The sequence below is a fragment of the Salvelinus sp. IW2-2015 genome, linkage group LG23 (assembly GCF_002910315.2).
Source record: "Salvelinus sp. IW2-2015 linkage group LG23, ASM291031v2, whole genome shotgun sequence".
In the NCBI taxonomy this organism is placed as follows: domain Eukaryota; kingdom Metazoa; phylum Chordata; class Actinopteri; order Salmoniformes; family Salmonidae; genus Salvelinus; species Salvelinus sp. IW2-2015.
The window spans coordinates 2,605,623-2,629,778 of record NC_036863.1 but is presented as its reverse complement, the minus strand read 5'-3'; the positions used below and the strand labels follow the sequence as shown (position 1 = coordinate 2,629,778).

The 24,156-nt window shown below is 43.0% G+C and overlaps 1 protein-coding gene, 1 long non-coding RNA gene and 1 other non-coding gene across 4 annotated transcripts in view; 1 reads left to right on the top strand and 2 right to left on the bottom strand.

Annotated features, from left to right (window-relative positions):
- LOC111950009 (clathrin interactor 1-like) overlaps positions 1 to 24,156 on the bottom strand; it is a 40,373-nt gene that overhangs the window by 5,280 nt on the left and 10,937 nt on the right. Inside the window, 7 exon segments of the mRNA XM_023967337.3 lie at positions 409 to 489; positions 1,869 to 2,122; positions 2,396 to 2,576; positions 3,915 to 4,091; positions 10,500 to 10,608; positions 11,658 to 11,754; positions 11,870 to 11,974. Of these exon segments, the coding sequence (XP_023823105.1) occupies positions 409 to 489; positions 1,869 to 2,122; positions 2,396 to 2,576; positions 3,915 to 4,091; positions 10,500 to 10,608; positions 11,658 to 11,754; positions 11,870 to 11,974 (1,004 nt within the window).
- LOC111950010 (uncharacterized) lies at positions 1,154 to 1,771 on the top strand. 2 transcript variants are annotated; one of them, XR_011473928.1, is made up of 3 exons: positions 1,154 to 1,233; positions 1,459 to 1,505; positions 1,707 to 1,771. It is a non-coding gene; the product is annotated as an uncharacterized lncRNA (long non-coding RNA). The 2 variants fall into 2 exon arrangements; XR_011473929.1 differs by having other exon boundaries at positions 1,210 to 1,276.
- Positions 5,629 to 5,702, bottom strand: trnaa-ugc (transfer RNA alanine (anticodon UGC)). Its single transcript has one exon. It is a non-coding gene; the product is annotated as a tRNA-Ala (tRNA).

Sequence of the window (24,156 nt, the reverse complement as noted above, 5' to 3'; positions counted from 1 at the left end):
TCCCTCCCCTCCCCCTCCCTCCCTCCCTCCCAGTGTATGCTGAGCGTGAGAGACAGGCCCGAGCTCTTTTGGTTGGAGAAGGCAACGACACGAGGGACCGCAGCAGCTCTCTGTGTGTGTGAACATGCAGCATTCGCTTCCCAGCAAACACTGGCTCAGTCTCAGACAGCTGGCCATGCCATGCTCTTCTCCCTCTCCTCTCCTCCCTTCTCCTCTCCTGTTCTCTCCTCCCCTCCCGTTTTCTCCCTACGCTGCCTGGAACACTGGTCTGACATCTTGGCATCTTAGGCCTGCCTGCTCCTTCCCCTCTTGTTTCCTCTTGCTACACTTTATATATAGCGACCTCTTCTCAATGTGTGTAGCACTGTGGCTGACTGGCTCATTAGATGAGTGAGTGATAGGTCTCACCTGCTGGTGCAGTCTGACTGGACTCAGAGTCCACCGTAAGAAGGTCTGCAAGGCCACAGCTTGAAGACTGGCTAACAACGTCTGAAGAGGGCACAGATAATTTAGATAAGGACACTCACACAAGCTGTTCACTTTTAATTTGAGTTGGAATAAAAACCGGTGCTACACTTCCTAAAGCTGCCACAAGAGAGCAGCATTAGTCTAGAAACAGTTTGGATTAGGCATCCCAGGAGCTCCTCCTGTTCACTGGTCCTGCTGCCATGTCATTTAGTCTAGATCAGTTTAGATTAGGCATCCCAGGAGCTCCTCCTGTTCACTGGTCCTGCTGCCATGTCATTTAGTCCTAGATCAGTTTAGATTAGCATCCCAGGAGCTCCTGTTCACTGGTCCTGCTGCCATGTCATTTAGTCTAGATCAGTTTAGATTAGGCATCCCAGGAGCTCCTCCTGTTCACTGGTCCTGCTGCCATCCGTTTCTATCATGTCATTAGACAGTCAGAAGAGATGAAACACAGCTTTCTTCTGTCCCACGGGAGACAGTCTCTAGAAAAACTCAAAGATGAAAATAGATTCCGCAGACAACTCAACAGTGTCTGTGTCTGAGGACAGAGTGAGATACGGGAGCAGGTCAGAGTGAGATACGGGGAGGCCAGAGTGAATACGGGAGCAATGAGATACGGGAGGACAGAGTGAGATACGGGGAGGTCGGAGTAGATACGGGAGTCGGAGTGAGATACAGGGAGGTCAGAGTGAGATACAGGGAGCCAGAGTGAGATACAGGGAGGCCAGAGTGAGATACAGGGAGGTCAGAGTGAGATACAGGGAGGTCAGAGTGGAGATACAGGGAGGACAGAGTGAGATACAGGGAGGTCAGAGATGAGATACAGGGAGGTCAGAGTGAGATACAGGGAGCCAGAGTGAGATACAGGAGGCCAGAGTGAGATTACAGGGAGCCAGAGTGAGATACAGGGAGGCCAGAGTGAGATACAGGGCAGATATACAGGAGCAAGATGAGATACAGGGAGGGACAAGTGAGATACAGGAGTCAGAGGTCAGAGTGAGATACAGGGAGGTCAGAGTGAGAAACAGGGAGTCAGAGTGAGATACAGGGAGGTCAGGTGAGATACAGGGAGGACAGAGTGAGAACAGGAGCAGAGTCAGAGTGAGATACAGAGAGGTCAGAGGTCAGAGTGAGAATACAGGGAGGTCAGAGGTCAGAGTGAGACACAGAGAGGTCAGGTCAGAGTGAGAACAGAGAGGTCAGAGTCAGATGTGAGACACAGAGAGGTCAGAGGTCAGAGTGAGATACAGGGAGGTCAGAGTGAGAAACAGGGAGGTCAGAGTGAGATACAGGGAGGTCAGGGGTCAGAGTGAGACACAGAGAGGTCAGAGGTCAGAGTGAGACACAGAGAGGTCAGAGGTCAGAGTGAGACACAGAGAGGTCAGAGGTCAGAGTGAGACACAGAGAGGTCAGGGGTACCTTTACGTTGTCTGCGTCCAGCCTGCCCCTTTCCCCTGTGTAGTGTGCAGCGGCCCCCAGGTCCACGGTTTTGGAGCGGATGCCGGCCCGTCTGCGTGTGGTGGTAGTCTCCGTTGCATGGCTGATCTGGATGCTCGTGGTCGTAACAGTCTCCTCCTCGTCTCTGAACTCCGACAGCTTCCCTGACCCCGACACCGGCCGGCCGTTCCGCGATACCCTGTCCTCCTCGTTGTCACTGGGGGGGAGAAAGAGAACAACACACACATGAAAGAAATGCTCATTAAACAGATGTATTGACTTAAGCCAGCGTTTCCAAAACTCGGTCCCGGGGACCCCAGGGGGTCCACGTTTAGTTTGTTTGTGCGAGCACTACTCCGCTGATTCAGACAATCAAAGCCTGATGAGTTGATCATTTGAATCAGCTGTGTAGATCCCTGGGGTCGCCGGGACACGTTCAGCATTACATCTCCATTTTCGGCCTTTTGCCCTTAAATACAGTCAGGAATACCTGGTTCTGTCGGGCGAGTCATCCCTCTCATTCTTGCGGAACTTGTTGATAGTGTCGTCGATGGTGCTGCCGATCTTGTCGCTGATTTCTCCCAGCTTCTCACTGAAGGGGAAGGCTCCTTTGCTCTTGTCCCAGTCCTCATCCCACTTCCCCTTGGGCTCAGAGTCAAACATTTCCCCCGCTGAGGGGGAGGAGAGGGGCAGAGAGGGGGGAAACAGGGTTACAGGTTTATGCTGAAAAATCTAGTGTGGTTTGGTACCATTAACGTGTTTTGTAGCTATGCAGAGTGAGCCTCACTTCACTAACACAATGAGCGCCGTTGTGGGAATGCACTGCATCTATCTGGAACGCCAATTAAGATGTGCAACAGATAATTGGTTATTCTGCATTGAAAATGGATGGGCCCATTGCCAACACAAGCACTGCACAGCTACAGTATGTTTGCTGAAACAGAGCATCTCTATGTGAATGTCTCCATCGCAGTGTTATTTTTGATCCTGTGCGACAAAAATAATTCCCCCCCTGCCACATCATTAATTGACAAATGGGAACTCTGGTTTAACTAATGAAGTGGGAAATCACAGCAGCAAATCAAAGATATCAGGAATCAATGGCGCATGAAAATAAAGCCTGTCAGTCAGTTGTCTCCAACCGAATCCTAATGAAATGGCAAGGGACTCGCCCTTGATTAGATATCGGAATAGCAGATCAGAAAGCAGCGAATCAAAAACAGATATGGGGAAGATATATTCTGTTACATCGTGAGGGTGTTGAGGTTTCTCTCGTACAAACATGATCAGAAATCTCACTGATGAAGATGTGAGAAGACATTATTTGCCCCGGATTGAAAATCGCTCGAATCAAAAGATCAGTGATGAGGAGGAGGAGGCAGCATGAGAGGAGGGATTAAGAGGTCTGTGGGGAATAGAGGAAGGCATAGAGGAGCGATATTCTGGAAGCCTTCTGAGACTGCAGACAGAGACCTGCAACAAGACTCACAGTAACAGGGACTAGAGGTAAATTACAGTGACAAGAGGTAAATTACAGTGACTAGAGATACAGTGACTAGAGGTAAATTACTGTAACAAGGACTAGAGGTAAATGACAGGGACTAGAGGTAAATGACAGGGACTAGAGATTAATTTACCTCTAGTCACTGTCATTTACCTCTAGTCACTGTAATGTACCTCTAGTCACTGTCACTGTAATGTACCTCTAGTCACTGTCACTGTAATTTACCTCTAGTCACTGTCACTGTAATTTACCTCTAGTCCCTGTAATGTACCTCTAGTCCCTGCAATTTACCTCTAGTCCCTGTAATTTACATCTAGTCCCTGTTACTGTAATTTACCTCTAGTCCGTTACTGAAATTACAGGGAATATAGGTAAATTACAGTAACAGGGACTAGAGGTAAATGACAGGGACAGATTTGTGAGTGCATGGAAATGAGAGACCATAGCACATTCTCAACAGAGCATCACAGATAATCTGCTCTCCCTCCCGTGTGGTGACACTTACAGCTGGTCTTGTTGAATCCTCCTCCTCCAGTGCTGTCTGAGGACACGCCGATATACTTGTCCTTGTTTTTCTTGGCCTTCTTCCTCTCCTCCCGGAGCCGGTCGTCATCCTGAACAAACTCCACCATCTCCTTCACCTTCTGACGCACGTTGACGCCCTGGTCCTTCCCATTCTCATCTGGCGATGGGAGGGGGAACACAACACGATCGGACACTAATACACTGGCATTCACCAAATTAAAAAAGTGTGGAAATCATTTCACTTTTGGCTTCCCACATTACACCATGGTGGGGGTCATTTGAATTGAAAACTGACAATAGAATCAACACCATCCATAAACCTGACCTCTCATTCGCCATAGTGACAGGGTTAGGCAGTTAAAGGGGAAGTCAACACTGAAGAAAATAAAGTGATTGTTGTTGTTTTGGCTGAGAGAGAGAGAGAATGAGAACGAGAAAGAGCGAGAGAGAATGAGAGCAAGAGAGCGAGTGAGAGCGAGATAGAGCGAGAGAGTGAGAGAAAGAGAGCGAGAGAGAGCGAGAGAATGAGAGAGAATGAGAGAGCGAGAGAAAGCGAGAGAAAGCGAGAGAGAGCGAGAGAGTGAGAAAAAGAACAGAACAGTGCAGTGCAGCTCCAGGCCAAAGCAGCTTTGGATGAGGGTCTGGTAGAGCTTGGGACCAGGCCTTTATGAAGCTTCTTCAGGAGGAGGAACACAGGCACCATTGTTTTACTGCCACAACAGGCCTGTCCTGGAGACAGTATTTGTCTCAGTGGGGACTTTATGTAACAGAGCCTAGTGAGTGCTCATGCCATGCACCAAATGCTAATTCTTGAGAGCGAAGCATGAAAAAAGATTAACATAGACCTACAGTAAATCTGTTAGCCCCTTACTCAAATATTTAAGGATTACCCCTTTTTTTCTCTCAATTTTCGCCTAAAATGACATTCCCAAATCTAACTGCCTGTAGCTCAGGCCCTGAAGCAAGGATATGCATATTCTTGGTACCATTTGAAAGGAAACACTTTGAAGTTTGTGGAAATGTGAAAGGAATGTAGTAGAATATAACACAATAGATCTTGTAAAAGTTAATACAAAGAAAAAAACAACTGTTCTTTTGTGGGGGTTTTTTGTACCGTCATCTTTGAAATGCAAGAGAAGGTCCATAATGTATTATTCCAGCCCAGGTACAAGTCTGAGTTTGGCCACTAGATGGCATCAGTGTATGTGCAAGGTTTTAGACTGATCCAATGAACCATTGTATTTTTGTTCAAAATGTTGTATCAAGACTGCCCAAATGTGCCTAATTTGTTTATTAATAACTTTATGTTCAAAATTGTGCACTCTCCTCAAACAATAGCATGGTATTCTTTCACTGTAATAGCTACTGTACATTGGGACAGTGCAGTTAGATTAACAAGAATGTAAGCTTTCTGCCAATATCAGATATGTCTATGTCCTGGAAATTGTTCTTGTTACTTACAACCTCATGCTAATCGCATTAGCCTACGTTAGCTCAACCGTCCTGTGGAAGGGACACCAACCCCGAAGTTAAATGCCATTATCCTAAATTAATTTCCATGTAACATTTGAAATGGTATTGGATTACGAATAAAATAATATAAAACACAATGCTTGAAACAGAGGCAGAGTTGTGAATTTCTCGAATCCAGAGTGACTTACAGTAGTGAGTGGATACATTTTTTTTCTTTAACTTGTCCGCAGTGGGAATCGAACCCACAACCCTGGTGTTGCAAGCACCATGCTCTACCAACTGAGCCACACAGGACCACTGATATACAAACTGTACTTCTAAAGAGAGAGAATCCACATTTCTGTCTACCTATCTTAACGGGACAGTTCAATCAATCAAATGTATTTATAAAGCCCTTTTTACATCAGCCGATGTCACAAAGTGCTGTACAGAAACCCAGCCTAAAACCCCAAACAGCAAGCAATGCAGATGTAGAAGCACGGTGGCTAGGAAAAACTCTCTAGAAAGGCCGGAACCTAGGAAGAAACCTAGAGAGAAATCAGGCTCTGAGGGGTGGCCAGTCCTCTTCTGGCTGTGCCGGGTGGAGATTATAACAGAACATGGCCAAGATGTTCAAATGTTCATAGATGACCAGCAAAGTCAGATAATAATCACAGTGGTTGTAGAGGGTGCAACAGGTCAGCACCTTAGGATTAAAATGTCAGTTGGCTTTTCATAGCCGATCATTCAGAGTTAGAGACAGCAGGTGCATTAGAGAGAAAGTCCAAAACAGCAGGTCTGGGACAAGGTAGCACGTCCAGTGAACAGGTCGGGGTTCCATAGCCGCAGGCAGAACAGTTGAAACTGGAGCAGCAGCATGACCAGGTGGACTGGGGATAGCAATGAGTCATCAGGCAGGTAGTCCTGAGGCATGGCCCTAGGGCTCAGGTCCTCCGAGAGAATAGAGAAAGAGAGAATTAGAGGGAGCATACTTAAATTCACACAGGACACCGGATAAGACAGAATAAATACTCCAGATATAACAGACTGACCCTAGCCTCCTGACACAAACTATTGCAGCATAAATACTGGAGGCTGAGACAGGAGGGGTCGGGAAACACTGTGGCCCTGTCCGACGATACCCCCGGACAGGGCCAAACAGGCAGGATATAACCCCACCCACTTTGCCAAAGCACAGCCCCCACACCACTAGAGGGATATCTTCAACCACCAACCTACTAACCTGAGACGAGGCTGAGTTAAGCCCACAAAGATCTCCCCCGCGGCACGAACCTGAGGGGGGCGCCAACCCGGACAGGAAGATTACGTCAGTGACTCAACCCACTCAAGTGACGCACCCCTCCTAGGGATGGCATGGAAGAGCACCAGTAAGCCAGTGACTCAGCCCCCGTAATAGGGTTAGAGGCAGAGAATCCCAGTGGAGAGAGTGGAACCGGCCAGGCAGAGACAGCAAGGGCGGTTCGTCGCTCCAGTGCCTTTCCGTTCACCTTCACATCCCTGGACCAGACTACACTCAATCATAGGACCTACTGAAGAGATGAGTCTTCAATAAAGACTTAAAGGTTGAGACCGAGTCTGCGTCTCTCACATGGATAGGCAGACCATGGAGCTCTATAGGAGAAAGCCCTGCCTCCATCTGTTTGCTTAAACATTCTAGGGACAGTAAGGAGGCCTGCATCTTGTGACCGTAGCGTATGTGTCGGTATGTACGGCAGGACCAAATCGGACAGATAGGTAGGAGCAAGCCAATGTAATGATTTGTAGGTTAGCAGTAAAACCTTGAAATCAGCCCTAGCCTTAACAGGAAGCCAGTGGAGAGGCTAGCATTGGAGTAATATGATCAAATTTTTGGGATCTAGTAAAGATTTTAGCAGCCGTGTTTAGCACTAACTGAAATTTATTTAGTGCTTTATCCGGGTAGCTGAAAAGTAGAGCATTGCAGTAGTCTAATCTAGAAGTGACAAAAGCATGGATGAAAAAAGCTGTCCTTGAAATATTCTTGATATGTTCGTCAAAAGAGAGATCAGGGTCCAAAGTAACGCCGAGGTCCTTCAGTTTTATTTGAGATGACTGTACAACCATCAAGATTGTCAGATCCAACAGAAGATATCTTTGTTTAAAAGTAAAAAACTTGCCGCCATCCACTTCCTTATGTCTGAAACACAGGCTTCCAAGGAGGGCAATTTTGGGGCTTCACCATGTCTCATCGAAAGGTACAGCTGTGTATCGTCTGCATAGCAGTGAAAGTTAACATTATTTTTCTGAATGACATCCCCAAGAGGTAAAATATATAGTGAAAACAATAGTGGTCCTAAAACGGAACCTTGAGGAACACCCGACATTTACAGTTGATTTGTCAGAAGACAAACCATCCACAGAGACAAACTGATAAGACAGATCAGATCAAAATCAGGCCAGAACTTCTCCGTGTAGTCCAATTTGGGTTTCCAATCTCTCCAAAAGAATGTGGTAATCGATGGTATCAAAAGCAGCCCCTCCGGGATTTCACTTTTTTTTTGTGTGATTTCTGCGGCCAAAAATGCTCTCAAAAAAACAATAGATTCAGAGCTGATCAATCACTTTCAGTTTGAGGATCGGTATTTCTTTCTAATAAGTTGTCTTCAAAATTCTTGAGATTGTGATTTTTTTTCTGAAAGGGTCGTAAGATAAAGAACAGAACACGTAAAAATAGTTGTGGTTGATTATTCCATTTTTTTTTTATCCAGAAAAATTGTGCTTTCGTGATCCGTATTAAGTTTTAAAGAGAGTTTATAAACGGCAAAACTGGCAAATTGCACGCTTTGAGCAGCGCTCTCCATAGACAGACTGGGGAGAGCAGTGTGTGGACCACCCTACTAAAGCCAAGGTTAGCGGAGTAAAAGTTTGAGTAAAACGCCACTCACCTTGATTCTTTCAGCGCTTGCCACAGTCTTCCCTGCTACCACTTCAGTCATGGTGATCTGCCGCTGCTATGGGAACTGTTCTGACATTCTCATTTGCTTTGTTGATTCGAAGTGACTGTTGATTGCCGACCCTCTCTAGTTTCCAAAAACACTTGGAAATTGTTTTGTTATTTTTGTCGGCAATTGAGATTGATTTATGTTCATTGTACTGCCTGGAGGGACTGACTAAGGTCTAGGAGCACGAGGACAAATGCAGAGCCTTGGTCTGATGCCATTAAAATGTAATTTACCACCTTTACGAGTGCAGTCTCAGTGCTATGATGGGGTCTAAAACCAGACTGAAGCGTTTCATATACATTGTCTTCAGGAAGGCAGTGAGTTGCTGAGCAACAGCTTTTTCAAAAAAAATTGAGGAGAGGAATGGGTGATTCGATATAGGCCAATAGTTTTTAAAATATTTTCTGGGTCAAGGTTAGGCTTTTTCAAGAGATGCTTTATTACTGCCACTTAGTGAGTTTGGTACACATCCGGTGGATAGAGAACCATTTATTATGTTCAACATAGGAGGGCCAAGCACAGGAAGCAGCTCTTTCAGTAGTTTAGTTGGAATAGGGTCCAGTATACAGCTTGAAGGTTTAGAGGCCAAGACTATGTTCATCAAATAGTCAAGAGATATAGTATTAAGAAAACTAGAGTGTCTCCCTTGATCCTAGGTCCTGGCAGTGTTGTGCAGACTCAGGACAACGGAGCTTTGGAGAAATGCGCAGATTTAAAAAGGAGTCCTTCATTTGCTTTCTAATGATCATGATCTTTTCGTCAAAGAAGTTCATAAATCTATCACTGCTGAAGTGAAAGCCATCCTCTCTTGGGGAATGCTGTTTTTTAGTTAGCTTTTTTGGGATTGTTCTTATTATCCTCAATTACGTTGAAAAAATAGGATGATCGAGCAGCAGTGAGGGCTCTTTGATACTGTACGGTACTGTCTTTCCAAGCTAGTCGGAAGACTTCCATTTTTTTGTAGCGCCATTTCCGTTCCAATTTTCTGGAAGCTTGCTTCAGAGCTCGGGTATTTTCTGTATACCAGTGAGCTAGTTTCTTATTACAAATATTTTTTGTTTTTGGGGGTGCGACTGCATCTAGGGTATTACGCAAGGTTAAATTGAGTTCCTCAGTTAGGTGGTTAACTGATTTTTGTACTCTGACGTCCTTGGGTAGGTGGAGGGAGTCTGGAAGGGCATCTAGGAATCTTTGGGTTGTCTGAGAATTTATAGCACGGTTACCTGTCCCTTTAATGTACCTAAACTTTATCTGACCTTAGTGTGTCTCTCTAGACAGACTTGACTGGCCTGTAGATCAGCCTAGACACTTAACTGACATTACTAGGTGACTGGTCTGACCAAACGATGCACTTTCAGTCATTCAGTCACTCACTGGAACTCTGTACATAACAAGAGGATTCTCTGATGGTCAGTGACTTGGCGTTGTAAAGCAAACGGTGGTACGTAGATCCGCTCTGACATTCACAACACGTAGAACGTTCCACTGCAACACTAAGCGGAACCAAAACGGTTGAAGCAACAGCGCCTCCAAAACAGCCCTTCCCTGAGCATATTAAAAGTGATGGTGATGCGATCTCATTCCTCAGCTTTTTCAAAAACTACCAAAAATAAGAGAGGAACCAAGTCGTCCATGTTTGGAACATACATTTTCAGAGTTTCTCACATTCCTGTGATGCCATTAGGCTCCAAAGCATGTGTTGTGAAAACAGTGAAAACAGATGCAGGCTCGGCCACACAAAACATGTACAAAAACCATCCAAGGTTTTCACCTCTGTCATAGCAAATCACAAATGCATACAGTTAGTATCCAAGGAGCCACTCAAGTTGATCATTTACATACTCTTAACTTGTGCACATTACATATGTACATATATACCAGGTTGAAAACCAGAACATGACTTGCATCTGACTGACTCTTCAGTACTCCAGCTGTGGCCATGGAAACTTCCTCACTAATGAATACTCCTGGGTGTTCCATCTGAAACCAAGAGCCTCATCACTGAGGACATCCTGATTGGTGTAGAAGAGAGGCGTGGGGATGGTTATGGAATGAATACCCAGGCTTAGAGTTCACACTGCTCTTGGTCTTTCAGTGCTGCTGTGTAGCGCCAGCCCCAAATGATTGCTTACCAACAAAATGGTAGTTTTCTAAGGAGCGAAGGTCGTAGATGTGTTCCCTCGCGCTGGTGACAACTCGCTCCGATCCGTTCCTGATGAGATATGCCAATAGTAGTAAGGCCTGGAGGAGAGGAGCATCTGTTAGAGGCAACATGACACTAGGCTTCCTCTCCACAGGCAACATGACACTAGGCTTCCTCTCCACAGGCAACATGACACTAGGCTTCTCTCATGGCAACATGCACTAGGCTTCCTCACACAGGCAACATGGAACTAGGCTTCCTCTACACGGGCAACATGACACTAGGCTTCCACCACAGGCAACATGGCACTAGGCTTCCTCTCCACAGGCAACATGGCACTAGGCTTCTCTCCCACAGGCAACATGCACTAGGCTTCCTCACCACAGGCACATGACACTAGGTCTCCTCACCACAGGCAACATGGCAAGGCTTTCCTCTCCACAGGCAACATGACACTAGGCTTCCTCACCACAGGCAACATGACACTAGGCTTCTCACCACAGGCAACTGCAAGGCTTCCTCTCCACAGGAACATGACACTAGGCTTCCACCAAAGGCACACTGGCACACTAGGCTTCCTCTCCACAGGCAACATGGCACTAGGCTTCCTCTCACAGGCAACATGCACTAGGCTTCCTCACCACAGGCAACATGACACTAGGTTTCCTCACCACAGGCAACATGGCACTAGGCTTCCTCTCCACAGCAACATGACACTAGGCTTCCTCACTCCCACAAGGCAACATGACACTAGGCTTCTCTCACACAGGCAACATGCACTAGGCTTCCTCTCCACAGGCAACATGACACTAGGCTTCTCTACCACAGGCAACATGACACTAGGCTTCCTCTCCACAGGCAACATGACACTAGGCTTCCTCACCCAGGCAACATGACACTAGGCTTCTCTCACACAGGCAACTGAACTAGGCTTCCTCACACAAGGCAACATGACACTAGGCTTCCTCTCCCAGGCAACATGACACTAGGCTTCCTCACCACAGGCAACATGACACTAAGGGCTTCCTCACCACAGGCAACATGACACTAGGCTTCCTCACCACAGGCAACATGACACTAGGCTTCCTCTCCACAGGCAACATGATCGTATGACTGAAACATAAGCAGTGGAACAGAGACTCGGCACCTTGTAAACTCTCCTCCAGTTCTTCCTATTGTCCTTCAGCATTCTGGTCCACAGCATGTTCATGACCTCAGGGAACTGCTCGAACATGAACGTGGATCTGAGAGGAACATCAGAAATATGGATGGGATTAGGGAGTACCTGTAAAGCCACAACTGCTAGGCCAGTTATGCAAATGTGATTGGACTGAGCGTTGTGCTGTTGTTGTCCCTTACTTGGCGATCTCTCCCATGAGCTGTCCAGAGGGACCCCAGGGGTCATCGTTGGTGACCTCTCGCACCTTGGACTCGATCTCAGAGTAGTTCATCACCACGTTAGTGCTGCAAGAGACAGGAAACACACGACACCTTAGACATATATAATTATATTAATAAACACACCGAACGACACATTGGGTAACCAATGTGAACTATGACCTCTATCACAGATGGATATTCTGCATGAGGCATGGCTTCCTGGTATTATACAGTGTGTTTTGAGTATTAGAGTGGTGGTGTTAGTATAGGTAGTGGAAAGGCTGGTCTTAACAGACCTTTGATTTAGCCTAGATGTCCAGCAAGGGCCTAGGCTAACTCCTCTGATCAGATTGAGCCTGTTCTGGGAGCAGGTTGTGAGGGCTCCTGTTGCCCTTAAATCTCAGTGTGGAGTCTACAGCCGAGAGTCTACACAACAATCAGCCATTTCCTGTCAGGCCCCATTTCACTCCTATCACCATCAGCAAACCTGCCAGTCACAGAGCAGACCTGCCAGTCACAGAGCAGACCTGCCAGGAAACAGAGCAGACCTGCCAGGAAACAGAGCAGACCTGCCAGTCACAGAGCAGAGAGCCAGGAAACAGCTGGGCTCTACTCATCACCATCAGCAGACCTGCCAGGAAACAGAGCAGACCTGCCAGTCACAGAGCAGACCTGCCAGTCACAGAGCAGAGTGCCAGGAAACAGCTGGGCTCTACTCATCACCATCAGCAGACCTGCCAGGAAACAGAGCAGACCTGCCAGTCACAGAGCAGACCTGCCAGTCACAGAGCAGAGTGCCAGGAAACAGCTGGGCTCTTCTCAACTTTCTCCTCTCAACTGTCAGAAGGAGTGGCAGAGCGGGCGGCAACTACAGGATATAAAGACAGTCATTAAATTGACTGATGCGTAAAAAGGGTTCTCAAGATCTATCCTGATTCGAGAAGCAGCTTGAACGGATTATGACAACACAAAAGACACACCCAAAAGCACTCAGGGATAAAAGATTAACCAGCTGACAACATAACTGTAATTCGAAAGAAGGAGAAGAATGCATTTGAGAAAACAGAGGGAAAGAAAGACAAAGCAACATTAGAGCCGGGGCTAATGCAGCTGATCAGTGATAAACGTGAGGCAATGTTTTCAGGGACTCAGAGAGCACACCTATGGACCATCAGTTCTAACCTCCACTGTCACAGTTCAGCTGAGCCAGATAGGGGGGGGGGGGGGGGGGAATCTGACAGATGTAACTAATGGAAGGTTAGAGTACTGGGAGACAGAACTGCTATGCTCTGTAATAAATTAGGTCAACATGGTAACGTCAGCCCACATGTAGGCTGAAACAACATGGCTGATCAACCGCACAACAGTGAAAGGAATGAAAAGGCACAAAAAAACTCATGGTATGCATAAGCCAATAGCTCTGGTTCCAGTCACATGTATTGAGATTCCCCACATGTAAAAAGCAGGATTAACAAGTCACATAATAAGTTGCATGGACTCTGTATGCAATAATAGTTAGTGGTTAACATGATTTCTAAATGACTACCTCATCTCTGTACCCCACACATACAATTATCTGTAAGGTCCCTCAGTCGAATAGTGAATTTCCTGCACGTATTCACTCTTCATATTTTCAAGCATGGTGGTGGCTGCATCATGTTATTGATATGCTTGTCATCAGCAAGGACTATGGAGTTTTTCTGGATAAAAATAAATGGAATAGAGCTAAGCAGTAATCCTAGAGGAAAACCTGGTTCAGTCTACTTTCCAACAGACACTAGGAGACAAATTCACCTTTCAGCAGGACAATAACCTAAAACTCAAGGCCAAATATAGACTGGAGTTGCTTACCATGATGACATTGAATGTTCCTGAGTGGCCTAGTTAGAGTTTTGACTTAAATCGTCTTGAAAATCTATGTCAACACTTGACAACGGCTGTCCAACAATGACCAAGCAACCAACTTGACAGAGCTTGAAGAGTTTAAAAAATAATAAAATGCTAATATTATACAATCCAGTTGTGCAAAGCTCTTAGAGACTTACCCAGAAAGACTTACAGCTGTAATCACTGCCAAAAGGTGATTCTAACATGTATTGACTCAGAGGGTTGAATACACAGTGTCTTCAGAAAGTATTCATACCCTTTGACTTATTCCAAATGTTGTTGTGTTACAGACTGAATTCAAAATTGATTAAACCCATCTACACACAAAACCCCATAATGACAGTGAAAATATTTTTTTTTTTTAATTTGTAGCAAATTTATTGAAAATAAAATATAGAAATATCTCATTTATATAAGTATTCACATCCCTGAGTCGTTACTTTGTAGAAGCCACTTGGGCAGCGATTACAGCTGTGAGTCTTTCTAGGTACAGTTGAAGTCGGAAGTTTACATACACCTTAGCCAAATACATTTAAACTCAGTTTTTCACAATTCCTGACATTTAATCCTAGTAAAAATTCCCTGTCTTGGGTCAGTTAGGATCACCACTTTATTTTAAGAATGTGAAATGTCAGAATAATATTAGAGAGAATGATACATTTCAGCTTTTATTTCTTTCATCACATTCCCAATGGGTCAGAGGTTTACATACTCTCAATTAGTATTTGGTAGCATTGCCTTTAAATTGTTTAACTTGGGTCAAATGTTTTGTGATGCCTTTCACAAGCTTCCCACAATAAGTTGGGTGAATTTTGGCCCATTCCTCCTGACAGAGCTGGTGTAACGGAGTCTGGTTTGCAGGCCTCCTTGCCATTTTCTATGGGATTGAGGTCAGGGCTTTGTGATGGCCACTCCAATACCTTAACTTTGTTGTCCTTAAGCCATTTGCCACAACTTTGGAAGTATGCTTGGGATCATTGTCCATTTGCGACCAAGCTTTAACTTCCTGACCGATGTCTTGAGATGCTGCTTCAATATATCCACATCATTTTCCTACCTCATGATGCCATCTATTTTGTGAAGTGCACCAGTCCGTCCTGAAGCAAAGCACCCCAACAACATGATGCTGCCACCCCCGTGCTTCACGGTTGGGATGGTGTTCTTTGGCTTGCAAGCCTCCCCCTTTTTCCTCCAAACATAATGATGGTCAAACCGTTCTATTTTTGTTTCATCAGATCAGAGGACATTTCTCCAAAAAGTACGATCTTTTGTACCCTTGTGCAGTTGCAAACCGTACTTTGGCTTTTTTATGGCGGTTTTGGAGCAGTGGCTTCTTCCTTGCTGAGCTGCCTTTCAGGTTATGTCGATATAGGACTCGTTTTACTGTGGATATAGATACTTTTGTACCCGTTTCCTCCAGCATCTTGACAAGGCATCTTGCGCACCAAAGTACGTTCATCTCTAGGAGACAGAACGCGTCTCCTTCCTGAGCGGTATGACGGCTGCGTGGTCCCATGGTGTTTATACTTGCGTACTATTGTTTGTACAGATGAACGTGGTACCTTCTGGCATTTGGAAATTGCTCCCAAGGATGAACCAGACTTGTGGAGGTCTACAATTTTTTTTCTGAGGTCTTGGCTGATTTCTTTTGATTTCCCCATGATGTCAAGCAAAGAGGCACTGAGTTTGAAGGTAGGCCTTGAAATACATCCATAAGTCCACCTCCAATTGACTCAAATTATGTCAAATCAGAAGTTTTATTAACGCCAACCTAAGTGTATGTAAACTTCTGACTTCAACTAAGTCTCTAAGAGCTTTCCACACTTGTGCACAAGCGTTTTGCCCCATTATTCTTTTAAAAATTCTTCAAGCTCTGTCAAGTTGGTTGTTGATCATTGCTATAAAACCATTTTCATGTCTTCCCATAGATTTCAAGTATATTTAAGCCAAAACTGTAACTCGGCCACTCAGGAACATATACGGTCTTCTTGGAAAGCAACTCCAGTGTAGATTTGGCATTGTGTTTTAGGTTATTGTCCTGCTGAAATGTGAATTCATCTCCCAGTGTCTGGTGGAAAGCAGACTCAACCAGGTTTTCCCCTAGGAACCAGCCCGCCCTACCGTACCTCCTTGCTAGTCCAAATAAAATATTGAAATATTGATACAAGCTGCGACAGAAAGAAACATCAATCTCAGTTAAATCATCCGAGCGAGCGAAACAGGGCCCCCTGTCTGTCTCAGTATGTATAGACCATGTATCTGATGCAGTCTGGACAGCGAAAYAGGGCCCCCTGTCTGTCTCAGTATGTATAGACCATGTATCTGATGCAGTCTGGACAGCGAAATAGGGCCCCCTGTCTGTCTCAGTATGTATAGACCATGTATCTGATGCTGTCTGGACAGCGAAACATTTATTGGGAGCCCCAATTTGGGTATTGCGTATGGCAATAGAGCTAGCTGATTGAGTTGTGACTGTTAAATGAAAAGCATCTAAAATGTGTGAAGATAATGTGTCGAGTAGTTGTAGTAGTAGCGGTCTAAGACACTGCATCTCAGTGCAAGAGGCGTCACTACAGTCCCTGGTTCGTATCCAGGCTGTATCACATCCAGCCGTGATTGGGAGTCCCATAGGGCGGTGCACAATTGGCCCAGCGTCGTCCGGGTTTAGCCGGAGTATACCGTCATTGTAAATAAGAATTTGTTCTTAACTGACTTGCCTAGTTACATAAAAGGTTACATTTAAAAAACAGTACAATTTTAAATTTTGCATCAAGAAGAAGGGGAGTGTGGCGAAGATATGGTGCGTCCATTTGGCAATGTCTGATTGTCTTAACTCACAATGTACACCAATCTGATTCCTCGCCTCACACAAGTCAACGAAAAATGTCAAACATTTAACAAAGCCCGTTTTTTTTTTTTTTTTTTAAACATCCATTGCGAATGATAGTTCCTCAGTATTTGAAAAATCGTTCCAACTCTCCCGGCCTAGATAATCACCAAGCCTCGGTGTAAAAGAGCAAAATATCATGATCTGATGATTGCATATATACAGTGGAAACGTCATAAAAAACATTTATGTCCCAAACACACTGGCGCAGGAACCAGGAATAGGCTAGTTGATACAATGTTACAAGTTCGCTAGCAACAGCTTCAGGCCAGACCAAGTGATGATTTGATACAATGTTGCACTTCAATAGCTCATGTCAAGACAGATAGAAAGGGAGGCAGGCGGAGTAGAGAAATTAATGTGAATGAAAGAACTGTAAATTGTCATCAAGATATTTTCAACTGTTTTTATTTGTCGGCTTTAGGCCTATGTATTTTACTTAGTTGACAAAGGAAGTTAGGCCCACTGCTGCATCTGAGTTCTGTGCTCAAATGTCTTTAGCTGCCAATGGATCACAGCGTATCAATGTGTCCATTCAAAATTCAATGTTAACATTTAGATGATAATTTTACTTCATATCATGATTAACCATGTGACAATGATTTAGAGGAACAAAAGCCATATTATTGAAATTAAACTGTTAGACGAAAATGCTCATATAAAAATAAATCAGAACTGGCATGTAGATAGGTAGAAATGGTAGGATATATTGTAAGCTTCACCAAACTTGAAACTCACAAGAATTCCTATAGTCTACTATTACAGCAATAAAAAAAAATGGTGAATGTGCTAGCACTTGCACAAAAGGGGGTCCCGTGAAAAAAACATGCCCCGCTATGGAAATCAAAGGCCTCCAACTGATTCGTTCTGGCGCCGGGTCTCTTAACGATTACAAGCATACCCATAACATGATGCAGCCACCACTATGCTAGAAAATATGGAGAGTGGTAGGTACTCAGTAATGTGTTGTATTGGATTTGTCCCAAACATAACACTTTGTATTCAAGACAAGAAGTGAATCGCTTTGCTACATATTTTGCAGTACTAATTTAGTGTCTTGTTGCAAACAGGATGCATGTTTTGGAATATTTTTTATTCTGTACAGGCTTCCTTTTCACTCTGTCAATTAGGTTAGTATTGTGGAGAAACTACAATGTTGTTGATCCATCCTCAGTTCTCCTTTCACAGCCATTAAACTCCAACTGGAATTATGTTTTTAGAAATGTATTACAAATGAAAAGCTGAAATATCTTGAGCCAATAAGTATTCAACCCCTTTGTTATGGCAAGCATAAATAAGTTCAGGAGTAAAAATGTGCTTTGTGCAGTGACCAAAAAATATCAATTTAATCAGTTTTAAATTTCAGGCTGTAACACAACATTTTGAAAAAGTCAAGGGGTGTGAATACTTTGAAGGCTCTGTATCTAATCAAGATATATCCAGGGCATTTGGAAAGTATTCAGACACCTTCTGTTACGTTACAGTTTATCCTAAAATGTATGTATTTTTTAATTCGTCAATCTACACACAATACCCCATAACACCAAAGTGAAAAAACAGGTTTTTAGAAAAGTTAGCAAATGTATTACAAATACAAAACAGAAATAACTTAATTTAACAAAAGTATTCAGAGCCTTTGCTATGAGACTCGAAATTGAGCTCAGGTGCATCCTGTTTCCAATGATCATCCTTGAGATGTTTCTACAACTTGATTGGAGTCCACCTGTGGTAAACTCAATTGATTGGACATGATTTGGAAAGACACACACACACCTGTCTATTGCTCTGACATGCACTGTCAACTGTGGGACCTTATATAGACAGGTGTGTGCTCAATTTCAAGTGTCATAGCAAAGGGTCTGAATACTTACATAAATAAGTTATTTCTGTTTATTTGTAATAAATGTGCAAATAAATGTTCTAAAAACCTGTTTTCGCTTTGTCATTATGTATGTAGATTGATGAGGATTTTTTTTAATTTAATACAGCTTAGAATAAGGCTGTAACGTAACAAAATGTGGAAAAGGGGAAGGGGTCTGAATACTTGTATGTATTTATTTATTTTGAATTATTACAAAAAGACATGACCGTGTCAATATAATCAAGTTATGAAATTATTCTATTTGAAAATAACATCTCTTTTTGTGGTCAATTTGCAGTGTACAAATCATAATTAAGTTCCACTACCCCCCCCCCCCATCCGACCCCCCCAACAAAAATCGACCCGAGGCTGAATCTAGTTGCCTACCCCTGCTCTAGAGACTATCCCTTCCCCTACAGCTGCCAGCACTTTTACTAATCATCCCTAATGTCATTTTGACAGAAAACTCAGACACTTCCTCCACTCTCACTAAATCCCACAGACCAACCCGCACAGGGAGGGAGCAGGTTGACAGGAGAGCCAGGCAGGCAGCTCTGGAAGCCATTACCACAGCGGGCCACGGATGATGTAGCGTTAAGTGTGAGAGGAACAGAAAAAGGTGGTCAGGTCTGAAAGCTTGAACACCTGTTCTCACTGGGAAGGAAATGCAGCTCCTTCTACTACTTAAGTCTATAATGTATCAGATTAGTTCACTTTCACTCCGCTGCCAATTTCTTCCACATGTTGTTGATGACAAAAACATATGATCCAATTCTATGGCTCTAGAGCGCTAACAAGAGGGAGGGAGATTGACTGAATTCCTGACCCTAATATTGGCCTAGCCAGGATATCAAACACACAAATGTACAATTCCCCCCCCTATTGAACCTATTCACACTCAGTCTATTTGCATATATTTGTTTGCACACCGTAGCCTAACGGCTGGAGTAGTTCGTTTTAAGCTAGAATGCAGTGTACCAGATCTAAAGGATCCTAAAAAATTTAATAAAACAGGACAGAGATAGTCTGGAGTAGTGGAGGTGACCCTGTGTGACCACTGGTCTGATTAGTTCACAGATGGCTGCTGGGTTTAGCCTGGGCATCACCACAGACAGGTGGTCAGATCCTTAGGAGGTCAAGGGTCAAGTGCTCAGTGACAGAGGGCCAGATGGAAGGACAATGGAACAGAGCTGGGGAAATAAGACGGCACCAGAGACTGATGAATGAGCCAATGATATCAAGTCTGAGGAAAACAGCCAACTGATCACACGTAGCCTACACAGAGATCCACAAATGGCAACGACTCACACAGGTTTGTTCCAAACAGAACATTGGCTGGAACTGGATACTTCTTAAGTTCTATGAATCATGTGTGTTTCATGGTGGATAGATTAACATAAAACAGGGAAAGAAACTTTACATTCAGTGCAGATCTGGGATAACTATCGTTTTAACTACGCTTTGTGGAAAGTAACTATTTCCGGGGGAATAGTTACTTTGGAGGGGACTACAACTATTTGAATATAGATCCCCCAAAAAATGACAACTTAAAAAAAATATTTGAATACAGATCTCAGGAAGTGACTACTTTTCTGAAACTATTAGATTAGCTGCCTTCAACTAGGCCTAATGGCGGGCTGTGTCTGGAACGGCATGTTGAAGACAGAAATAGAATGAATAGAACACACAATCTCCTATAGCATTCCAATCTGACGGTCACATTTGATCTACACAATACATTTCTATCTGAACATGTAAATGTCCATTCTCCTGAATGCTTATTGGCCCAGGTATACATAATCAAATTTACCCATTTTATGTTGTACAGATAAGTATAAGTTGTGATGATCAACTACTGTATGACTCTTTCAACATTTCCACTGAAAAAGTTGAAAGCTGCAATTAATTTTTAGAACACCTGAAAATACTGCAGAGTAATTCAAAGCTATTTGCAAACAGCAAGTTGGATGCTTAGCAAAAACAACTTTGATCCCCTTTGTCCATCTGAGGGTAACTGCTCTTAATTCAAAACACACACAATCTTTAAATGGTGTAGTGTAATAAAACTGTACTTACTTTTGGATCAACATTTTATTAGCATGTTGTCACATAATACTTTGTTAATTGTATTTGAATTGCATTGCAATAAGCTGAGTTTAACTACTCTACACAAGAGGAATAGTGACTGTTCATAAAGCAATTTGCAAAGTTCTATGTAACAAAGGGTAACACTACACATTAAGGTTACATTTGTAAAAGGTTTATAAAGAGGCTATAATTACATTAACGTTATTTAATCATTTGTAAATGCCTTTTTTTTGCAATAATAAAGTTATATCCAATTGGTCTACATAGTGCAATAACTGGTCAGTGTTTGTCAAACAGTGAGCCAAAATGTACCTCCAGTTATTAAAAATGCATAAATGCACTTACAAATGCTTATAAGATGAACCCTTATGTATCATCATGCATCCATATGTTCAATAGTTGCACTGTTGAACAAATAGTTATCTTCTCATTTGTGTGTGATGCCTCGTTGCTCTGTCCCAGGAACACAAGACCGTTGGGTTTTCGTGTCTTGACACACCTTTGAAACCCGGATGCCCTGGCCAAATTAACATCCAGGTCATTAATCAATCATCATTATGCCTTACCAGATGATATCAACACACACACGTATCACTTCTCTGTGATAGTCCCCAAGTATGGTAACAGTAATACCAGTGGAGGAGGTATCCTTTCACAATGTTAAATGTTTTGGACTTCATACCCCATATTCATTGACTGAATATGTTTAACAAAGTGTTGAATCTTCTCTCATGTATTGACGAGTACCCAATACTGCCTATAAGTGTGTCTACGCTCTGAATGAACTCTCAAATCATCTATAAATTATTTACCCATATGTATAAATGGTAAAAGTATATCCTATTTTAGTGACAGACCTACATGTACATATTACCTCAACACCGGTGCCCCTGCACATTGACTCTGTACCGGTACCCCCTGTATATAGCCCCGCTATTGTTATTTACTGCTGCTCTTTAGTTATTCTTGTCTCTTAAAAAAAAAAATTATTAGGTATTTTCTTAAAACTGCATTGTTGGTTAAAACCTCTCTAGGGTATGTGGGACGGTAGCGTCTCACCTCGTCAACAGCCAGTGAAACTGCAGGGCGCCAAATTCAAAACAACAGATATCCCATAATTAAAATTCCTCAAACATACATGTATTTTACACCATTTTAAAGATACACTTGTTGCAAATCCAGCCACCGTGTCTGTTTTCAAATAGGCTTTACGACGAAAGCAAACCAAACGATTATGTTAGGTCAGAGCCAAGTCACAGAAAAACACAGCCATTTTTCCAGCCAAAGAGAGGAGTCACAAAAAGCAGAAATATAGATAAAATKAATCACTAACCTTTGATGATCTTCMTCAGATGACACTCATAGGACTTCATGTTACACAATACATGTATGTTTTGTTCGGTAAASTTCATATTTATATCCAAAAATCTCAGTTTACATTGGCGCGTTATGTTCAGTAGTTCCAAAACATCCGGTGATTTTGCAGAGAGCCACATCAATTTACAGAAATAGTCATCATAAATGTTGATGAAAATACAAGTGTTACACATTGAATTTTAGATCCACTTCTCCTTAACGCAACCGCTGTGTCAGATTTGTAAAAAGAATTACAGAAAAAGCAAACCATGCAATAATCTGAGTACGGTGCTCAGACGACAAATCAACCCAAAGAGATATCCGCCATGTTGGAGTCAACATAAGTCAGAAATAGCATTATAAATATTCACTTACTCTCCCAGAGTGTTTTCTATCCAAATATACTAATAATATGCATATCCTAGGATCCGGGCCTGAGTAGCAGGCAGTTTACTCTGGGCACGCTTTACATCCGGACGTGAAAATACTGCCCCCTACCCCAAAGAAGTTAAGGGCTTGTAAGTAAGCATTTCACTGTAAGGTCTACTACACCTGTTGTATTCGGTGCATGTGACAAATAACATTTGATACCTATAAACATTTATAAATTCAAAAAGAATACCTTATTTTAAAAAGTGACAGACCTATAACCATTTATAATTGAGTTATCAACATTTAACTGCTAAAAAAAAATATGACTTTAAAAACGAAAGTGAAATACAAGATACTTTATTGCCACGCAACCAAGGTTGGTGGTATGTGTATACGTACAGCATGAGGTAAAATTACACGACTAATATACACATATACCCCAGCCTCACAAACATTCAAAACTGAACCAGCAGCTGTTGTTTAACCCTGTACTTTTTCAGTTGTCTTAGAAAGCAGTCTCCGCATTCAATATATTATTAGTCTTTTACTGTTGTCATTGTAGGAGTGGACACGTTGTTTGCAGAGTGCACAACCAAGGCTACACTTGTGAGAAACAAGATTCGGTTTATTTCATTCCATTTACAAGTTTGTTTGTAGCGCTCCTGTCAATGTTGAGTAACGATGCACACCTGATTAGAAGTATAGAAGTAGTCCTAGGCTACATGGCCTGCGCCAAATGTAGGCTTATAAAATGTGCCCATTTGGGGATCTCATAGTATTTCTGATTGTCGTAACTAAATGAGCTGTGGAGCTTCTCAAAGTAATTTTCTCTTCACCTCAAACAGCAAGTAAACAAAGTATTTTTTTTAATATCCATTGATAATGACAATAGTTCCTCAATGTAGCCTATTTAAAAAAATATTTCCAGCTCTCTCCCTTTCCATAACCACTGAGTGAAAGGGGGAAAAATGGTCATGCTCTGATGCTGTGAAAACGTCATAAAATAGGCCTACCTGATAACTTCGTATCCCTTGCGCAAATACCCTGCAGCTGTCCGGAGCTCACTGGCTCAGGAAACTCAGGAGGGTGCAGAATATTTGATTAAACTTTGCAAGTTTGGTAGCACCAGCTTCAGGCTGGACCAAGTTGTTGGTTGATACACTGTTTCAAGTTGCAGACAGGTTATGTGTAGCCAATGTGATTTCTTTTTAATAGGATATTTTCTACCTGCAGGCTGCTATGTTTTTATTTGTTGGCTTTAAGTAGGCTATTTTTACCTAGTTGGCAATGGAAATAGTGGTTCATTTTAGATTTGTATCATTTCCATTGAGATATACATTTGTATTAATCACATGACATTGATTTTGAGATATTACTTTATTATAAAATGAATTTAACTGTTCCACGAAAATGTACATATGAACATAACTGGCACGCAGATCGGCAAGAAATGGCAAGATAAATTGGCACTCCAAATGGAACACCCCTGGTGTAGCCTATTACCGGTAACTTCGGGAGCGTAATGGCAGAATCTACAAAGGCCAGCAGCAGTGGAAGGTGGTTCGGGAAAATGATTTTTGTCTTCTGATAAAGCTATCTTGATCTCTGGCTCTCTTGAATCATTTGTGTGTCTTAAATGATTTAAATCACAGTGTGCTTAAAGCATCAGACAAGCTCAGTAGCCTACATATAGTTGATTTTATTAAAACACATAGGGTGTGTCTATATACGGAAAAATACACGTTAAAAAAATTCTGGTCGATTGGTCGAAAGAACAGATTACTTTTTTGTTGTTGTCAGGGACAGCCTAAAACA